We start from the raw sequence: 20,654 nt of genomic DNA on the forward strand, positions 1-20,654 counted from the left end.
GGGGAGGGGATAGGTCAGCCTGGGGAGGACGGACAGGTCAAGGAGGTGGGATGAGGTTGGTATGTGGGAAATGGAGGTGTGGCTAGAGGTGGGAGGAGGGGATAGGTGAGAGGAAGAACAGGCTTTTTGTTTTAAAATATATCAGCCTGGCTGCAGTAATACATACAAGTTAATCTTTCAGCCTTTCTAACACAGAAAAGCCCATACGTCACTCATTCAAAATGCCAACATCCAAACTTAAAAAGAAATTACATTAAAATATATATAGTCACACATATACACACTAAATCATAGTATTCCATCTGGAATTGTAACAGATTTGGGACACTTGCACAGGGACTAGTCATATCAGAACCATAGAAGTCAAACAGAAGTTGAGGATCATTTTAGCACTTTAGGGAAGGAGATAGCTTGATAAAACTTGCCATAGTCTGCAAGATAAAAGACAAGGGAACAATTTGGAGGTTATACCTGACTTGTACAAAAGAAAACATGATGTTGAGAAAAGTGAATATAATTGATGCTGGATAAATTGCTAAAGGCAATGAGCTAATAAAAGCAGACACACTGCTTGTCTTTGCTGTACTAACAGTGAACAGTTGGGAAATGACTTAAGGATAATTGGAGCAAACTTGAAGAAACAATAAACATTGACATTGTAAATTTGCAAGAAGTCATTTATTCCCTACCCTTGATTATGAGCTTGAGTGAAAATTTACATATTACGGGAATGTTGCAAAATGATCTGTTGTCAGTCCGAGTAAGGATGTATCACAGACATTTTTGAAAATCATTCCTGAAATGGTCAAGTGATCAGTCAGTTCATACATATGTATCACTAACATGAATAACATGTTAGTGACATGTTCGCTAACATGAATAAAGCAGTATTGAACATTTCTAGACTGTATGACCACGTTGTGGGACACTTTTGTTCAGTATGCAAGCACAACCCCGGCTGTTGGTTGTTTGTCATTTTGATTCTCCACTTTGTTCCCACGCTGACCTTTTTGTCTATGGTCTGTGTCAATGTTCCAATGAAGCTCAACGTAAATTCAAGAAGCAGCATGTTCTCTTTCAACTCAGCACTCAACCGCCTTCCAGGCTCAACAATGTGTTCAACAGCTTTAGGTCTCTACCTTTAAGGATAATTGGAGCAAACTTGAAGAAACAATAAACATTGACATTGTAAATTTGCAAGAAGTCATTTATTCCCTACCCTTGATTATGAGCTTTATCTCTGCCTTTACCTTATTTGGTATGTTCTTTGCTACCTCCCCTTTGTCACATTGAAACATTTATATGAAGATGCATGAGTTAAGAGCAGAAGTTGTTTATTGGGCCCTCTTCAACCATTTAAATAGATCCTCGCTGATCTGATTGAAACTAAATTATACATTCCTTTCTATTGCCAATAACATTTCATCCCTTTGCTTATTAAGGTTCTACTAACCTCAGTTTTAAAAACAATCAAGGACTTCTTCTGACTTAGAGATAGTAGGAGCTGCTGATGGTCAAGAATCTGAGATAACAAGGTGTAGAGCTGGACGAATACAGCAGGCCAGGCAACATCAGAGGAGCAGGTAAGCTGATGTTTTGGGTCTGGACTCTTCCTCAGAAACGCTTCTTCTGAAGAAGGGTCCAGACCTGAAACATTAGCTTTCCTGCTCCTCTGATGCTGCTTGGCCTGCTGTGTTCATCCAGTTCTATACCTTGTTATCTCTTTATCAAAGATTTCTTCCAAAAGAGTTCCAAAGGCTCCTGATCCTCTGTGAAAATAAAACCTTCTCCTCTGCCTGAAATGGGTGAAATATTATTTTTAAATGGTGACTGCTATTTCAAACTTCACATTGCTATTAGCCTGGAATCATATGTAGGTCAGACTGGGTAAGGACAGCAGATTTCCTTCCCTAAAGAGAAAACATCCTTTCCATACCCACCCTTAATGACTTCTTAAGGTCTTGTGGGTTTCAAACAAGTTACCTCTACTTTTCTCAGTTCCAATGGATACACGTTTAACCTGTCCAATCTTTCCTCATTAAAAAAACACGTTTTCGTGATATTAGTGTAGAAAACCTCCTCTGAACTGTTTGTAATGCATTTACACCCTGCTAAAATAAGGAGACAAATCCTACAAAAATCCGTCCAGAAGTGGTCTCACCAGTGCTTTGTACAACATAATTTCTGTATTTTTGTATTCAATTCCCCTCACATTAAATGATAAAATCTGTTAGCTTTTCTGATTAGTTTCTACATTTGCACTATAATGTCAAGCAATTCATGAACAAGGATGCCTAAATCCCTCTTCCCCTTGGAGCTCTGCAATCACTCACTCTTTGGAAATATCCTTCATTATTTTTCTTACAAAATGGACATTTTCCCATGTTCCCTCATTATACTCAGGTTTCCAGATCCTTTTCCACTCTCTTCTCCTGTATGTAACCCTTTGTATCCTCCTTTTAGTCTCTTCACAACTTACCTTTCTATCAATTTTGTGTCATCAACAAATTTAATAACAATATCTTTGGTCCTTTCTTCCAAGTAAATTAAATAAATTGTAAAGGTTGAGGCTGCAGCGCTGATTCACATATTATATCTTGCCATAGAATTATGGAACAGAAAGAGACCATGTTGTCCATTGGGTCTGTGCAAGCTGATAAAGAAAAGAATACCAACTGCTCAGTCTAATCCCATGTTACAGAACTTTGTGCATAGTCTGGCAAGTTACAACATTTCAGGTGCAGATCCAGTCATCTTATAAATAAATTGAGGAGTTTTGTCTCCATCACCACATCTGGTTCTGAATTCTAAACGCACACCACCCTCTGGTTCCAAAAAATTCTTGCCACATCCCCTCTAAACTCTCGAACATTCAACTTCAATCTATGCCCTGATATTTGACCTCTTCTTTTAATTTTATTCATTCACTGGATGAGGGCATCATTGGCTAGGCCAGCATTTATTCTCCATCCCTCATTGCGCAGAGGGCAGTTGAGAGGCAAGCACATTACAATGGGCCTGGAGTCACATGTTGGCCAGATCAGGTAAGAATGGCAGTTTCCTTCCCTCAAGGACTTTAGTGACCCAGATGGGTTTTTCTGACAAGTGAGATGGATTTCATGGTTGTCATTAGACCCTTAATTCCAGATTTTTAATTAAACCTAAATTCCACAGTAGAATTTGATCCAGGGTCCTCAGATCATTATTGGGGCCTCTGGTCTCACTTCCTCTGTCCTTTGCAATATTCTTCCATTTATTGTATGTTCTCAAGCCCTGTTTTGTCATCCTTAATTGCGAAACCTCACATATCTCTGGACTGAATTGTATTTGTCACTTTTCTGCGCACTCGTCAAAAATATTAGTTTTATTCTGGAGATGACAGCTATCCTCTTCATTATCAACATATTTTTGAATCATCTATAAATTTCCCAACCATGCCTCACACATTTCAGGTATAAATTATTGATATATACAAGAAACAGCAAGCGGCCCAAAGCCGAGCCCTATGGAAAGACACTGGAGATCTCTTTTCATTCACAAAACCAACCATCAATCGGGTCACGACCAGAAACATCGAGCTTTCCTGCTCCTCTGATGCTGCTTGGCCTGCTGTGTTCATCCAGCTTCACACCGTGTTATCTCAGATTCTCCAGCATCGGCAGTTCCTACTATCTCTGCATCAATCATTACACTTTGTTTCCTATCACTGAGGCAATCTTGTATCCAATTGACCATATTTTGGTGTATCCTCTATGCTTTTATCCTTCTGACCAGACTTCCATGTTCACCTTTGTCAAATGCCTACCTAAAATCCATGTAGACAATATCCATTGGACTACCATCATCAATTCTCCTTGTTACTTCCTCAAAAAGTGCAATTTAATTAAATTGACACGATCATCTCTTAATGAAACTATGCTGTCTGTAATAATATTTGAGTGGAGTGTGCCGGACTGCAGAGAGTAGGCTAGATTGTCTACATTCTAACAAAGTGTGAAGCTGGATGAACACAGCAGGCCAAGCAGCATCTCAGGAGCAAAAAAGTTGACGTTTCGGGCCTAGACCCTTCATCAGAAAAGGGGGATGGGGAGAGGGTTCTGAAATAAATAGGGAGAGATGGGGAGACGGACGGAAGAGGGATAGAGGAGAAGATAGGTGGAGAGAAGAGTATAGGTGGGGAGGTGGGGAGGGGATAGGTCAGTCCGGGGAGGACGGAGTGGTCAAGGAGGCGGGATGAGGTTGGTAGGTGGGAAATGGAGGTGCAACTTGAGGTGGGAGGAGGGGATAGGTGAGAGGAAGAACAGGCTAGGGAGGCGGGGACGAGCTGGGCTGGTTTTGTGATGCAGTGGGGGACGGGGAGATTTTGAAGCTTGTGAAGTCCACATTGATACCATTAGGCTGCAGGGTTCCCAAGTGGAATATGAGTTGCTGTTCCTGCAACCTTCGGGTGGCATCATTGTAGCACTGCAGGAGGCCCATGATGGACATGTCGTCTGAGGAATGGGAGGGGGAGTTAAAATGGTTTGCAACTGGGAGGTGCAGTTGTTTATTGTGAACTGAGTGGAGATGTTCTGCAAAGCAGTCCCCAAGTTTCCGCTTGGTTTCCCCAATGTAGAGGGAGCCCCCACTTGCCCCCACTTGCCCCCACATGTCCTCCCTCACCCCCATCCCAGGCTCCAAGATGACTTTCCATATTAAGCAGATGTTCACCTGCACATCTGCCAATGTACTATACTGTATCCACTGTACCCGGTGTGGCTTCCTCTACACTGGGGAAACCAAGCGGAGGCTTGGGGACCGCTTTGCAGAACACGTCTGCTCGGTTCGCAATAAACAACTGCACCTCCCAGTTGCAAACCATTTTAACTCCCCCTCCCATTCCTCAGACGACATGTCCATCATGGGCCTCCTGCAGTGCTACAACGATGCCACCCAAAGATTGCAGGAGCAGCAACTCATATTCCGCTTGGGAACCCTGCAGCCTAATGGTATCAATGTGGACTTCACAAGCTTCAAAATGTCCCCCTCCCCCACTGCATCCCAAAACCAGCCCAGCTTGTCCCCTACCCCCACTGCATCACAAAACCAGCCCAGCTCATCCCCGCCTCCCTAGCCTGTTCTTCCTCTCACCTATCCCCTCCTCCCACCTCAAGCCGCACCTCCATTTCCCACCTACCAACCTCTTCCCGCCTCCTTGACCTCTCCGTCCTCCCTGGACTGACCTATCCCCTTCCCACCTCTCCACTTATACTCTCCCTCCACCTATCTTCTCCTCTATTCATCTTCGGTCCGCCTCCCCCTCTCTCCCTATTTATTTCAGAACCCTCTCCCCATCCCCCTCTCTGATGAAGGGTCTAGGCCCGAAATGTCAGATTTTGTGCTCCTGAGATGCTGCTTGGCCTGATGTGTTCATCCAGCCTCACATTTTATTATCTTGGATTCTCCAGCATCTGCAGTTCCCATTATCTTAGATTGTCGACATCATTGTTTTCCCGAGTGAAGATGGAAACAAAGTACTCAGTCTGAGAGCTGCTCACATTTTCTTATCAAAGCATACGTTAGCTTGGGTTTCTCTAATAGGCCTGAAACTTTGCTTTGTTGTCCACTTGCTCATGATGTACTGGTGAAACACCTTTGGGTTTCCTTGATTTTACCCAACAATATTTCCTCAAATCCTCTCTTTAGTTTCCTATTTTTATTTATTATTTTACAAGGCTTTCTACAGAATAACACTTTTTGTGACTGTCATAAGATTTCTTTTTTTTAATTTATCTTCCCTCTGCACCTGGGCACTAGATTTGACAGTACCAACCTTTTTCTTTGTGGAAACATGTCTACATTCTACTCATAGACTTGTGCTTTTGAATGCCTTCCACTGATTTTCATATCAAGTATTTGTATTCTGTTTACGTTCACCAGATCATCTCAGCTTCGTAAATTTTGTTTTACTTGCTACTTCAGAATTTTTACTTCAGTCCTATCTTTGTGCTTTTCCATAATAACTGGAACTGCACTCTGGTCAGTATCTCCAAAATGGCCACCCACTACTATTTCATCCACTTCCCCAAATTCATTTCCTAAGACTAAATCTAGAATTGAACTGCCGCTTATTATATACTGGTAATAAAAACTGTCGTCTTCTGTAGCATTCAAGAATTTTGTGCTGTCAGTGCATTTCACACTGTTTGCATTCAAGTTAATTTTCAGATAGCTGAAGTCTCCAACTATTATTGCCCTTTTTTTGTACTCAGAAGCTTGCCCTTATATTTGCTATTCTATCTCCCTCGCAATACTATGAAGTCTGCAGTACACTCCTAGCTGTAGGCCTGCTCCTTTTTTAAAATTTCTGAGCTCAATCCTTACACTCTCTTTTAAGGATGTATTTAGTGTATTATCTCTCCTTAAAGCTGTAATTGATTCATTAACCAATTAAACTAAACCTCTCTAGCTTGCATGAAAACTTTACATCCGGGGAAGTTGAGCTTCCATTTTTTTGCTCTGCTCGAAGCCAAGTTTATATTGGAGGAATTATATCATGCTGCCATGTATCTGTGTCCTCAGCCCTTCAGCTTTATTTGTTATATCTCTTGAATTTACATACATTCCTTTCAAAACTGCCAGTTTTCTGTACTTCGTTCCCTGTTCTGAATTTGTAATATTTGAATCTAGCCTCAGGTTTCCTGGAAACAACCTCCCCATTCTCCCGGAAACTAGCTTAAGCCCTCCCCAACATCATGGAGAAATCTCTCTGATCAGGACGTCTGTCCTGATCCTGTGCCAATTGAAATACCTGTACAGAGGCCGGTATCCTATCACCAAGTCACCTTTTATTTACATGTATGCAGTACATCAGCTGTGAACAGCCAGGTCAAAACCAGTCCCTAGGCTGAGGAGACCTTCTGTATCTCCTGCTTACATCTGTAAGCCAGGGCTCCCTGATTGGCGCATGTTAACCATACCAATCAAGGATTTCATAGTCACTGAGATCCACCTAGCTCTCATTCCAATCATAACAAAATGTAGTCCGTCCAACTTACACAGGTTGAAACTTCCACAGAAACAGTCTCAATGTCTTAGTAAGCTGATACCATCTTTCATTCACCAGTTTTTCCAGTTACATTATCAATCGATCAATCCTCTATTTCTATATGTTGCATTATAGCGTAGATTCCAGACCAGCCACGCAGTATATCTTTAAGGCAGTTGGATAACAATGCAACAAGTGATGCTCCAATATAAAGATGCCTTCAGTATCACAGTAGTGAGCAGTCAGTCAGTCTTCTCTACTATTACAAATATTTAATGTAGCCATAATAGCAATAAGCATAGAACTGTGACTGTGTGTGTGTGATCTGATAACAGTATCAATAATTAGAGTTGTTAATAAATATTAATATATCGAACTCAACAGGAACCCACTTTTTGTGACATATGCCACAAGGACATAGTCCAGGAAGAACATAGGCCATGTCATGCCTACAGTGATATTTGATCCAGGAAACCCCATCATAGAGACGGAGGTTGGATACTAAAGCTATTGGCAGCGATTTGTAGCAGCCCATAGCAACCAGGTGATAGGTAAAAGGCAATTTTTTTAAAAAGCAGCAGTTTTGAAAACTTTTCCCAGCAACCTTTTCCTACTGTGGCTTTGCGGCAGCTTTCCCAAGGTTCAGCACATTGTCCTGGACCTTGGAATGTGCCAGTCTGTAGTTGCATTGGAAGATCAGCAAGTTTCAAGCAGATCAAAGAGTGTCTTTCACCAAATTGATTGTCCAGAGCCGATGCTTGTCTTGGGGTACATCTTTGGGGAACGCTCATATAGCAGAATCCTCCATCATGGACTGACTTGAGATGAGCTGCAACAAAAAAAAATCTTTCTAGATCATTTTTTCAAGGCATATTCAACAAAGAGATGGACGATAGTCTCTCAGCCACCTCAGGCGCACTATGTTGAAAGGATTCAACTTTGTCAATAATGCCCATCTTAAAGTCCTCCACTCATCTGTACCTCAAGATGCTGCTGATGTCCTCTCATAGCACCTCTTTACTTCTGCTCCTCTAGATGCTGCTGACTGCCTTTCTCAGGGTCAACATCCAGCCTGCTCCTCTATTTGCTGCTTACTGCCTGTCTCAGCCTCCTCCTCCTGCCCACTCCTCTAGACCAAGTGCCAACCCTGCCAACCACAAAAAGAGTCATTTATTCCTACGTTACTTTTATTTTAGTTGGGCTAGTCATCATTGATTTCTTCCATTATCCATTCAATTTGCATTCAAATTGTTCTTATGCAGCCATCACACTGCATTTGGAAACCACTGCTATTTCTTCACTATATCCATTGCCACTCTTCTTAACTGCTACATCATGGGCTATTGACTTTAACATCTCCTGCCCTTCACCATATCCCAGAACATCTGCTTTGTTCTTTCTTCTTCTTTACCACTTCCCCTGACTTGAGAACTCTCACATTTCCAACCCTTCATGATTCTGTTAAAATTTCATCAACCTGAAACATTAATTAGTTTCTCTACACAAATGCTGCCTGACCTGCTGAGTTTTCCCACCATTTTATGTTCCTATCTCAGAGCATTCCTTGCACCTATAGGTTGAATTGCATTATTTTTCATAGGCAAAACTGTTGAAAGTTGAAAGAACTATTAAATGATAAATATTAGAATGTCATATGTCTTCAAGTAATCAGATGAAGGAAGTAACAACAAAAATGGTTAAATCAAATAATTAATATACATTGAATAAAATGAATGCACAATATAGTAGAAGTTTATGGAGTTACATTAACTATGATGAAAAGAAAAAAATGTTTGAATCAAAGCAGGGCCAGAAATCACTCTGGAATAACAATATCCAAGTCCTCATTGATCTTGACTGACATTGTTTCTGACATTGCGGAGTTGCTAATTCCTTCACAAGAAAGATTAAAATAGCACAGACAGGAATTTTAGTAAAACATATAGGAGCTACAATCCTGCAAAATTGTTTCAAGGCCACCAGAAAAAAAAATGGAATCTGGGGCTGCCTACAAGGTTGACAGAATCTCAGTACCATAAAAATGTGCACACCATTTAACACACACATTTCAAATCAATTGATGAGCGTTGACCTTTCAAACTACTTTTCCGATCCATTAATTCAACAGTGCATACTAGAGCTCATGGTTTTGCAATCAGATCCTTTGTAGCTGCTTGCACATGCTATCAACACTGAGCTCTGTGAAGTTATGTCAGTCAAAAGGCTGTTGGAACATGGAATGTTTCACCAATAATAGATATTGAGTTTGAGGATATTTGCTAATTTTGCCACTTGGAGTGTAGCTGCAAAGTGCTCTTGGCTGAGAGAACACATGAGGAATTCAGGCACTTACTCCCCTCCATTTTACATGCATTCATTTTAACAGACATAAAAGCCAGATTTTTGATGCACGCTCCCTATCAAAGAGGCTTCAAGGCAAGAGTTTACTTTTGCAAACCCATTTCTTATCAAGTCACTTAAGTTGAAATTGGAAATGCACTTGAAAATGAAGACTACAAGTGGATAATGGAAAATGGTAAGACAGTAAGGATAGAGTAGAAAGCATTACTTAAAAAATTAACATGAGCATTGGTATAAAGGGTGAATGATTTATTCCTACTTATCTTGGATTCTCCAGCATCTGCAGTTCCCGTTATCAATGATTCCTACCTATGTTTTAATTTATCTGATTCTGCAGTGCATGCATCTAACTTAGATGTAGATTTCTATCAAATTGCAGATGAACATGCACACATGTAATTATGTCCAGGTTGAATGACTAGACAACACATAGCAGCTATTAGAATCTTAACTTACAATAATTCACCATTTGAAAATAATGGACTGATATTGCTGACCTATACCTGGGGGCTATCATCACTTACTGCGGAAACCTGCAAACATGATGGGGTTTCTAGTGAAACAGCACATTTAGAATGACATGGTCCAAGTAGTACCTATTCATATCCCTTCTTAAATACATCACAAAGACTGATTTCTTGTTGCAACAAATGCCTTGAAGTTTATTAACAACACTAACTAGTTACATACAGGTAGGTGACCGTCTCGTAGTATTATATGCTAGGCTATTAATTGAGAAACCTAGGTAATCTTCTGGGGATCTGGCTTTGAATCCTGCCATGGCAGGTGGTGACATTTGAATTTAATAATAATCTCAAAATAAAAGCTTAATGATGGCCATGAAACCATTGCTGATTGTTAGGAAAAACCCATCTGATTCACTAATGCCCTTTAAGGAAGGAAATCTGCCATCCTCATCTAATCTGGCCTAAATATAACCTCAAACTGGTAGCAACATGATTAACTCTTAACTGCCCTCTGGGCAATTCAGAATGAGCAATAAATGCTGGTCCAGTCAGTGACGCCCACATCCCATGAATGAATTTGTAAAAAATTGCTAGGCAATGGCCTAGTGGTATTAACACTAACATGCTAATTAGGAGACCCAGTTAATGGTCTCGACAATCATGCTCAAATCTCCCATTGCAGGTTGTTGGAACTTGAATTCAATAAAAAATGTGGAATTAATAGTCTAAGAATGCCATTTCTGATTGTCAGAAAAACCCATCTAGTTTGCAAATGTTCTTTATGGAAGGTTATTCCTGCCCTTAACTAGCCTGGCCTGTGGAGACCCACAGCAATGCAGTTGACTCTGAACTGTCCTTTGGGCAATGAGGAACAGGCAATAAGTACCAATGAGCCATCAATAGCCACATCCCATGAATGAATAAAATAAAATGTCATATTACACAGCCTGTGTATTGTGTTTACTACTGCTACTGCAACTACAACAACAACTGAACATGAGGCAGGGGGTTCCCTTATACTAGAACATCACACGTCATGAAGTTATTTAACTACCTTAGAGTTAAAGCGTCAGGTCTGGAACCAAATCGATAATATAACAACCCATTCAATGTGATCAGAGTCTTTTGCCCTTCCCTGAAACCCTTGAGTTACATCAGTATTTTGTTGAGACACAGGAATGGTCCAAATGCACAAAAACGTCAGGAACACCATATTTTTCCAGCAACTTTTGTTTACAGTTTTACTGTACAAAATTAGTTTGAAGTTGAGAATATGATGTGATGGTACTAGGCATGATATTATATTAAAACAAAATGGTGCTAATTATAAGGTGCTACGTATATGCAACACATTTTCTTCATGCTAAACTTTAGGGAGAATCTTTGATGAGTTGGCAAGGCCATGGAGTATACTGTCAAGTGTAACACTCAATGATGTTATGTTTATTAGATTTCTCAAATTTCCTGACATTAACTCTAACCACTTACTCATGGAAATTTTCAAGTTTAAAATTTTTCTGGTTTTACTTAACAGTAAGTGGAAAATCAATGGTAAATCCTGCCTTTCCTGTAAGTATTAGCAATGTAGTTTTCGGCTTTGTCAATGATTGTATGTAGCAAAAATCATGTCTAGCAATTGCTTGGAAGGAAGGTAAGTTGAATGTGGACATGAAATAGAGGTCTTCAACTTTTATTTAACAGCCCTTGTTGAATACTGGGTTGAATATCTTAAAAGGTGACCTTACCTAGTATTCACTATGAAGCATGAAATTTCATTTAACAGCTTATTACAGAAGATAAGCAACTTTCCAAAGTTTTAGCATATGAAAACAAAGGAGAGAATTACAACAAAAAAGAGATTAGCATTAACAAATCATCCGGTGCCAAACACACTCTATGATCAGTGCATTGTTTTTGAAAATTGAGCTAAGAAGGAATGGAAATCTAGCCCTCAGAGGTGGGTGGACAAAGGGGTGACAATAATTTGATGTCAAGAGTGACTGTCCCATGGCTATTGACCAAAAGGATTCAGATCACTGACTGACACTGAGAAAATAACCTACCCCTATAAAGATGATAAAACAATAAATGCCAGGCTCATTGAGAGGAGTATAGAGGACAGGCAGCACCAGATGCAAGCCCACAGAGGCAAAGCCAATGTAACATTGAAATAACTGCACTGGGACTGTGGACGTTAGAGAAGCTGTATCCACACTGGGAAGACAAGGTGTAGAGCTGGATGAACACATCAGACCAAGCAGCATCTTAGGAGCAGGAAAGCTGACGTTTCGGGTTTGAAGGGTCTAGGCCCGAAACATCAGCTTTCCTGCTTCTAAGATGCTACTTGGCCTGCTGTGTTCATCCAGCTCCACACCTTGCTATCTCGGATTCTCCGGCATCTGCAGTTCCTATTATCTCTCTCCATACTGGGAAAGCTGTGTAGTGGCTAGGAGAGTTAAGGGGCCAAGCTCCATGCACTAGGGCCACATCAAACCCACACTGGAGGACACATGTAGGAACCCAGAATAGAGTAGGCATGGGCGCAGGGAAGTTTTGACCAATGAGCAGTTCTCAGCAGGCAGATGGAAGACAGACCACAAAGAGAGGAAGAAGACTGAGGAAAGAGATCCCTAACACCGCGGCTGAGAGAACAGGATATTATCCGCACAAAGTTAATGAAAGTGAACCATCCCCAATTGTCATAGTTGTATAACTTCTTTAATTAATTAAAACATATCATATCGAAATTACTGCTTCTTAAAAGAAATGCAATAAGCTATTTGCAAATTGCAATAAATTACGAGCTTTCTATATTAAGTAACTGTGTGATCACAAAGCCCAAAACAAAATTGATGACAAGGATGGGATCGCAGGAGGCATGGTTTAATTGGCTTTAAGTTTGAGAAGCTGTGAGAAGCCTTAGTCCTTTGATCGAAGTCACCATGTCACGGGGATGTGCTAATGTGTGACTACTAGGTAGTTTGATCGAGAAATTAAGATCATGGGCAATGGGAGCTGTACTGGATGCTATAGAAATATGTGATAGTAATTATGACTGTGTCCTTGATAGACTTTCGAATGAGGTGATGAAAGGAACAACTGAGTTAGGAACAGTTCAGAATAAGTTAGCCTACAGTGCTCATTTGCATGCTTTACAGTTGGTAAAGAAAAAGTAAAACAGCTGCAGGATAAAAATGATTACTATAAGGAAAGCAATGTACCCATTATGTGTAATAAAAGAAATGGCTGCAGGTAGGCCCAGCGTGTGACAGGCAAACTGGGTGTTGATGTTAAAATTGATGATAAAATCAACTTTTCCCTTGATATAGCAAAAATCAAAACACACCAGACAGAAATCCATGAACAGACAGCAACTGGGACTATTATCTTGCTAGACAAGGCAGATAACCTTGAGAATGTAGTTGACATTGTTTCTCTCACTGTTCCATCTCTATGTACTGAGAGAAAGCTGGTGTGTAATGTCACCCAGGAGCCGGAATGGGAGGACAGAGGAGTAGGACACTTAGGCACAGTTAGGGAAGAGATCAACAAGTCCCTTTCCCCCAGTGAAGTTCAAGGAGCCTCTGTGAAAATCGGATTGTACTCACAGAGAATCCCCATGACAGGATCACTTACATTTGACTGTAATCAGCCCTAAAACAGTAAATAGTCTGATAACATCGTAGATTCAAGATTTTCAGATTTTATTTCTTTGAATACTTTTAAAGGGGATTTTTTAAGACTGTTGTAGAAAAGACAATTCTGTGGAAGAAAATGATTTCACCTATTCTTCAAAAAAGCAGGACGAACAGAGTTGTGTTCTCTGGTTTACTACCGGTCCCACGAGATAGCGAGGTGAGGAACAGGGAGCAGGCGCAGCTTAACACGTGGCTACGCAGCTGGTGTAGGAGGGAGGGCTTCAGATATGTAGATAATTGGGATGCCTTCTGGGGAAGGTGGGACCTGTACAAGAAGGACGGGTTGCATCTGAACTGGAAGGGGACCAATGTCCTGGGTGGAAGGTTTGCTCGAGTAGTTCGAGAAGGTTTAAACTAGTATGGCAGGGGGGTGGGAACCTGAGCTGTATACCGGAGGTGAGAGTTGATGCAGGTGAGGCAGTAGCAAGAGGTAGACCAGCTAGTGGGAAGGATTTTCCTGGGAAGGAGCCAAGGGATCGGTTAAAGTGTGTTTGCTTTAATGCAAGGCGTATCAGGAATAAAAGTGATGAACTTAGAGCATGGATCAGTACCTGGTGCTATGATGTTGTGGACATAACAGAAACCATGGGTTTCTCATGGGCAGGAATGGTTGCTGGATGTTCCAGGGTTTAGAACATTTAAAAAGAATAGGGAGTGGGGATAAAGAGGAGGGGGTGTAGCACTACTAATCAGAGAGAGTATCACAGCTACAGAAGCTTCCATTGTCGAGGAAGATCTGCCTACCGAGTCAGTATGGGTGGAAATTAGGAACAGCAAGGAGTAGTCACCTCGTTAGGGGTTTACTACAGGCCCCCCAATAGCAGCAGGGAGATTGAAGAAAGCATAGGTCGACAGATTTTGGAAAAGTGTGGACGCAGTAGGGTTGTTGTAATGGGTGACTTTAACTTTCCTAATATTGATTGGAACCTCCTTCGAGCAGAAGATTTGAATGGAGCTGTTTTGTAAGGTGTGTTCAGGAGGGTTTCCTAACGCAGTACGTTGACAGGCCGACGAGGGGAGAGGCCATTCTAGACTTGGTGCTCGGAAACGAGCCGGGGCAGGTATCAGATCTTGTGGTGGGAGAGCATTTTGGTGATAGTGACTATAACTGCCTCACATTCTACATAGCTATGGAGAAGGAGAGGATTAGGCAAAATGGGAGGATATTTAATTGGGGAAAAGGAAACTATGATGCGATTAGACATGAGTTAGGAAGCATGGACTGGGAGCAATTGTTAGGGAAGCCCTAAATGAGTTTTTTGCTTCTGTCTTTACGAAAGAAACGAACTTTGTAGTGAATGAAACCTTTGAAGAGCAGGTGTGCATGCTGGAATGGATAGAGATAGAGGAAGCTGATGTGCTGAAAATTTTGTCAAACATTAAGATTGACAAGTCGCCAGGCCCGGACCAGATTTGTCCTCGGCTGCTTTGGGAAGCGAGAAATGCAATTGCTTCGCCACTTGCGAAGATCTTTGCATCCTCGCTCTCCACTGGAGTCGTACCTGAGGACTGAAGAGAGGCAAATGTAACTCCTCTCTTCAAGAAAGGAAATAGGGAAATCCCTGGCAATTACAGACCAGTAAGTCTCACGTCTGTCGTCTGCAAGGTGTTAGAAAGGATTCTGAGGGATAGGATTTATGACCATCTGGAAGAGCATGGCTTGATCAAATGCAGTCAACACGGCTTTGTGAGGGGCAGATCATGCCTCACAAACCTTATCGAGTTTTTTGAGGATGTGACTAGAAAAGTTAATGAGGGTCGAGCTGTGGATGTGGTGTATATGGACTTCAGTAAGGCATTTGATAAGGTTCTCTATGGTAGGCTCATTCAGAAGGTCAGGAGGAATGGAATACAGGGGAACTTAGCTGTCTGGATACAGAATTGGCTGGCCAAGAGAAGACAGCGAGTGGTAGTGGAAGGAAAATATTCTGCCTGGAAGTCAGTGGTGAGTGAGGTTCCACAGGGCTCTGTCCTTGGGCCTCTACTGTTTGTAATTTTTATTAATGACTTGGATGAGGGGATTGAAGGATGGGTCAGCAAGTTTGCAGACGACACAAAGGTCGGAGGTGTCGTTGACAGTATAGAGGGCTGTTGTAGGCTGCAGCGGGACATTGACAGGATGCAGAGATGGGCTGAGAGGTGGCAGATGGAGTTCAACCTGGATAAATGCGAGGTGATGCATTTTGGAAGGTTGAATTTGAAAGCTGAGTACAGGATTAAGGATAGGATTCTTGGCAGTGTGGAGGAACAGAGGGATCTTGGTGTGCGGATACATAGATCCCTTAAAATGGCCACCCAAGTGGACAGGGTTGTTAAGAAAGCATATGGTGTTTTGGCTTTTATTAACAGGGGGATTGAGTTTAAGAGTCATGAGATCTTGTTGCAGCTCTGCAAAACTTTGGTTAGACCGCACTTGGAATACTGCGTCCAGTTCTGGTCGCCCTATTATAGGAAAGATGTGGATGCTTTGTTGAGGGTTCAGAGGAGGTTTACCAGGATGCTGCCTGGACTGGAGGGCTTATCTTATGAAGAGAGGTTGACTGAGCTCGGTCTCTTTTCATTGGAGAAAAGGAGGAGGAGAGGGGACCTAATTGAGGTATACAAGATAATGAGAGGCATAGATAGAGTTGATAGCCAGAGACTATTTCCCAGGGCAGAAATGGCTAGCATGAGGGGTCATAGTTTTAAGCTGGTTGGAGGAAAGTATAGAGAGGATGTCAGAAGCGGGTTCTTTACACAGAGAGTTGTGAGAGCATGGAATGCGTTGCCAGCAGCAGTTGTGGAAGCAAGGTCATTGGGGTCATTTAAGAGACTGCTGGACATGCATATGGTCACAGAAATTTGAGGGTGCATACATGAGGATCAATGGTCGGCACAACATTGTGGGCTGAAGGGCCTGTTCTGTGCTGTACTGTTCTGTGTTCTATGTTTTTGAAATATATCCAATTTGAACTCAGAATTTGGAATGAGAATTATTAAGGTTGGTCTTGGAAAAAATCTTGAAAAAGATTTTCCTTAAGACAATAGAAATTTTACAAGTTTGTTTAAAAATTATCAGAAGATTTCATATGTTTTCTTAAACAGTGTAGCTCTAAGTACAATGTGATGCCACATGGTGACTTGAGCCCTACCCCTCCTTGGACCAGAGAGTTAACTTATTCTGTTGACAGGTGTTTAAATCTTATCACCCACCTTCCGTGGCTGAGATGTGAGATTTTGGACAGGACTATATTTTGGATTTCCAAACTTAAACATATATTTGAACACTATTAACCCACTGGGCTTCTTCCGGAGTCCCAGCAGAGTTTGTTTGTTTCTAGGTTTTGAACAGATTTAAAGCAAGAAGTGGCAATTTTGCAGAGACAAAGTGTTTACGAACAGGAAACACTAAACTACACAGGATCACTTAAGTAATCAAAATAAAAGCACTGTTTAAAACCACCGAGCCTGGGTGTAATTGCTTCTGTATTGAGATTGATAAAATTACTTGATGCAAGTTGCCAGGTCGAGCATGCAATAAAAAATTCAATTGAAGTTTAAAGGGCAAATACATTTAAATCTTTCAGTTGCAATTTAGAACAATACAATGGAAATAGCTTAGTTGGTTTGAATTTTACATCAAACAAAATGGGACAGATTGTTCAGAAGAAATTAAGTGACCACTAATGAAACGTGTCAGACAAACGACATAGCTGAGGCTTTACACAAATGAAACTCTTAAGTCTAGTGTCAGATATGAATTTGACATAATTTTTAAAGAAGGACAAATTGAGTATAATTTAGCAAGTTAATTTTGAGAAAATTATGTGTAATGTTTTTGTAAGAAAGAACAAACAAGCAAAACAAACAAGGACCTGAGTTCAATCCCAGCCTTGGGCAAATGTCTGTTCGAAGTTTGCACATTCTCCCTGTGCCTGCCTCTTTGTAGGTTACGTGGAACAGTCCATCTTCCGCACCTACACAGGCCCCAAACCCCACCTCTTCCTCCGGTACATTGATGACTGTATCGGCGCCGCCTCTTGCTCCCCAGAGGAGCTCGAACAGTTCATCCACTTCACCAACACCTTCCACCCCAACCTTCAGTTCACCTGGGCCATCTCCAGCACATCCCTCACCTTCCTGGACCTCTCAGTCTCCATCTCAGGCAACCAGCTTGTAACTGATGTCCATTTCAAGCCCACCGACTCCCACAGCTACCTAGAATACACCTCCTCCCACCCACCCTCCTGCAAAAATTCCATCCCCTATTCCCAATTCCTCCGCCTCCGCCGCATCTGCTCCCACGATAAGACATTCCACTCCCGCACATCCCAGATGTCCAAGTTCTTTAAGGACCGCAACTTCCCCCCCACGGTGATTGAGAACGCCCTTGACCGCGTCTCCCGCATTTCCCGCGACACATCCCTCACACCCCGCCCCCGCCACAACCGCCCCAAGAGGATCCCCCTCGTTCTCACACACCACCCTACCAACCTCCGGATACAACGCATTATCCTCCGACACTTCCGCCATTTACAATCCGACCCCACCACCCAAGACATTTTTCCATCCCCACCCCTGTCTGCTTTCCGGAGAGACCACTCTCTCCGTGACTCCCTTGTTCGCTCCACACTGCCCTCCAACCCCACCACACCCGGCACCTTCCCCTGCAACCGCAGGAAATGCTACACTTGTCCCCACACCTCCTCCCTCACCCCCATCCCAGGCCCCAAGATGACATTCCACATTAAGCAGAGGTTCACCTGCACATCTGCCAATGTGGTATACTGCATCCACTGTACCCGGTGCGGCTTTCTCTACATTGGGGAAACCAAGCGGAGGCTTGGGGACCGCTTTGCAGAACACCTCCGCTCAGTTCGCAACAAACAACTGCACCTCCCAGTCGCAAACCATTTCCACTCCCCCTCCCATTCTCTTGATGACATGTCCATCATGGGCCTCCTGCACTGCCACAATGATGCCACCCGAAGGTTGCAGGAACAGCAACTCATATTCCGCCTGGGAACCCTGCAGCCATATGGTATCAATGTGGACTTCACCAGTTTCAAAATCTCCCCCTCCCCCACTGCATCCCTAAACCAGCCCAGTTCATCCCCTCCCCCCACTGCACCACACAACCAGCCCAGCTCTTCCCCCCCACCCACTGCATCCCAAAACCAGTCCAACCTGTCTCTGCCTCCCTAACCGGTTCTTCCTCTCACCCATCCCTTCCTCCCACCCCAAGCCGCACCCCCAGCTACCTACTAACCTCATCCCACCTCCTTGACCTGTCCGTCTTCCCTGGACTGACCTATCCCCTCCCTACCTCCCCACCCACACCTTCTCCACCTATCTTCTTTACTCTCCATCTTCGGTCCGCCTCCCCCTCTCTCCCTATTTATTCCAGTTCCCTCCCCCCATCCCCCTCTCTGATGAAGGGTCTAGGCCCGAAACGTCAGCTTTTGTGCTCCTGAGATGCTGCTTGGCCTGCTGTGTTCATCCAGCCTCACATTTTATTATCTCTCATGTATCCACTTACTTCAGTTTTCTTCCACAGTCCAAAAATGTGCAGGCTAGGTAGACTGGCCATGCTAAATTGCTCAGGGATGTTCAGACAAGGTGGATTAACCATGGGAAATGCAGGTTACTGGGTCTAGGTAGGATATTCTTCAGAGGGTTAGTGTGGACCAAATGGCCTGCTTCCACACTTTGGGGCTCTATGAGTCCAGAGGTCCTGAATTAGATAGAATAGTATTTAATGGGTTACAACTTAAAATAAAAGAAGTTACAGGGAAAAAGTAACACAACATCGAATGACAGTGGCTCATTTAGACGTAGTTAAATTGAATATATCAAGTGAAATTAAAGTGCAGCTTAATTTAAATAATGACCAGCTTTTCTTGGACACACGTGTACCCTTGGCTACGTGCATTTTTTAAGAGAACTGAGTTTTGGATGATTTAGCCACCACCTGGAACATTGGGACCAAATGATAAGAATATACAGGCGCCGTCCCCCACACCGTCCCACACCACCTCCAACTTTTGATCTTACAAAAAGATCACCTGAAAGTCAAGAATGTGTGACATCACCTTGGGATGCTGATGTAAGTGTGATGAAGTGATTGCTACATCTGAAGCAACAAACATAAGGGAGTACGTCATGGTAATGCATTGAAGAACAGATGTTGGACATGTAAAATTATTTGATGAAAAGGCTATCTTGGGCTAAAAGAGCACAAAAACTTAGTAGCTGTGCCAAGGCTCACTCAGATCCATACTGAAGGATCTGCACAGGGGTCAAGAATAGAGATGACTCAGGCAGAGAGGAGTTTCTCCCAAAGAGCAGTTACTGAGCAGTTCTTGCCACGCAGATGCAAGATGGACCAAACAGAGAAGAGGAAGACTGAGACTTAACAAACTGAAATGACAGCCTAGATAACAAAGTGTGGAGCTAGATGAACACAGCAGGCCAAGCAGCATCTCGGGAGCGCAAAAACATTTGCGCTCCTGAGATGCTGCTAGCTTTTGCACTCCTGAGATGCTGCTAGTTTTTGTGCTCCTGAGATGCTGCTTGGCCTGCTGTGTTCATCCAGCTCCACACTTTGTTATCTTGGATTCTACAGCATCTGCAGTTCCCACTATCACTGAAATGACAGCCTGTTTGTCCTCTGTTTTAGGGAGCCAACCCCAATTGTCACTGTTGTATACATTTTTAAAACATCTAATATATTATTTCTAAAGTTCTGCTTCTTAATAAACTCAATAAACTACCAAAAAATTGCAATAAATCATTGACTGCTGCACTGTAATTAGCAACCCCTAAAAACATGAATTAATCTATCATGCACTCTTCACCATTAGAAATGGTGTGTGCTGAAAAATTAGTGGTCTCAATGTTCTGTAGCAGAAAACGAATCCATTAGAAAACAGTTTAACTCTGGATGATTTAGCCACCACCTGGACCACGGGGACCAAGTGATGAGAATATGCAGGCGCCTTCCCCCACACTGTCCCAACCCAGCCCCAACTTTTGACCTTTCAAAAAGATCACCTGAAAGTCAAAAATGTGTGATATTATCTTGGGATACTAATGAAGTGTGACAAATATATCAAGTGAAAT

At 42.4% G+C, this 20,654-nt stretch overlaps 1 protein-coding gene across 1 annotated transcript in view; it reads right to left on the bottom strand.

Moving 5' to 3' along the window:
* Positions 1-7,743: 7,743 nt before the first annotated feature.
* Positions 7,744-20,654, bottom strand: part of ano2b (anoctamin 2b) — a 155,136-nt gene continuing 142,225 nt past the window's right edge. Inside the window, exon 26 of the mRNA XM_059654660.1 lies at positions 7,744-7,856. Within this exon, the coding sequence (XP_059510643.1) occupies positions 7,815-7,856 (42 nt within the window). The 3' untranslated portion in view covers positions 7,744-7,814. The remainder of the gene's footprint in view (positions 7,857-20,654) is intronic.

This window comes from Stegostoma tigrinum, chromosome 25, assembly GCF_030684315.1.
Source record: "Stegostoma tigrinum isolate sSteTig4 chromosome 25, sSteTig4.hap1, whole genome shotgun sequence".
NCBI classification, from domain to species: domain Eukaryota; kingdom Metazoa; phylum Chordata; class Chondrichthyes; order Orectolobiformes; family Stegostomatidae; genus Stegostoma; species Stegostoma tigrinum.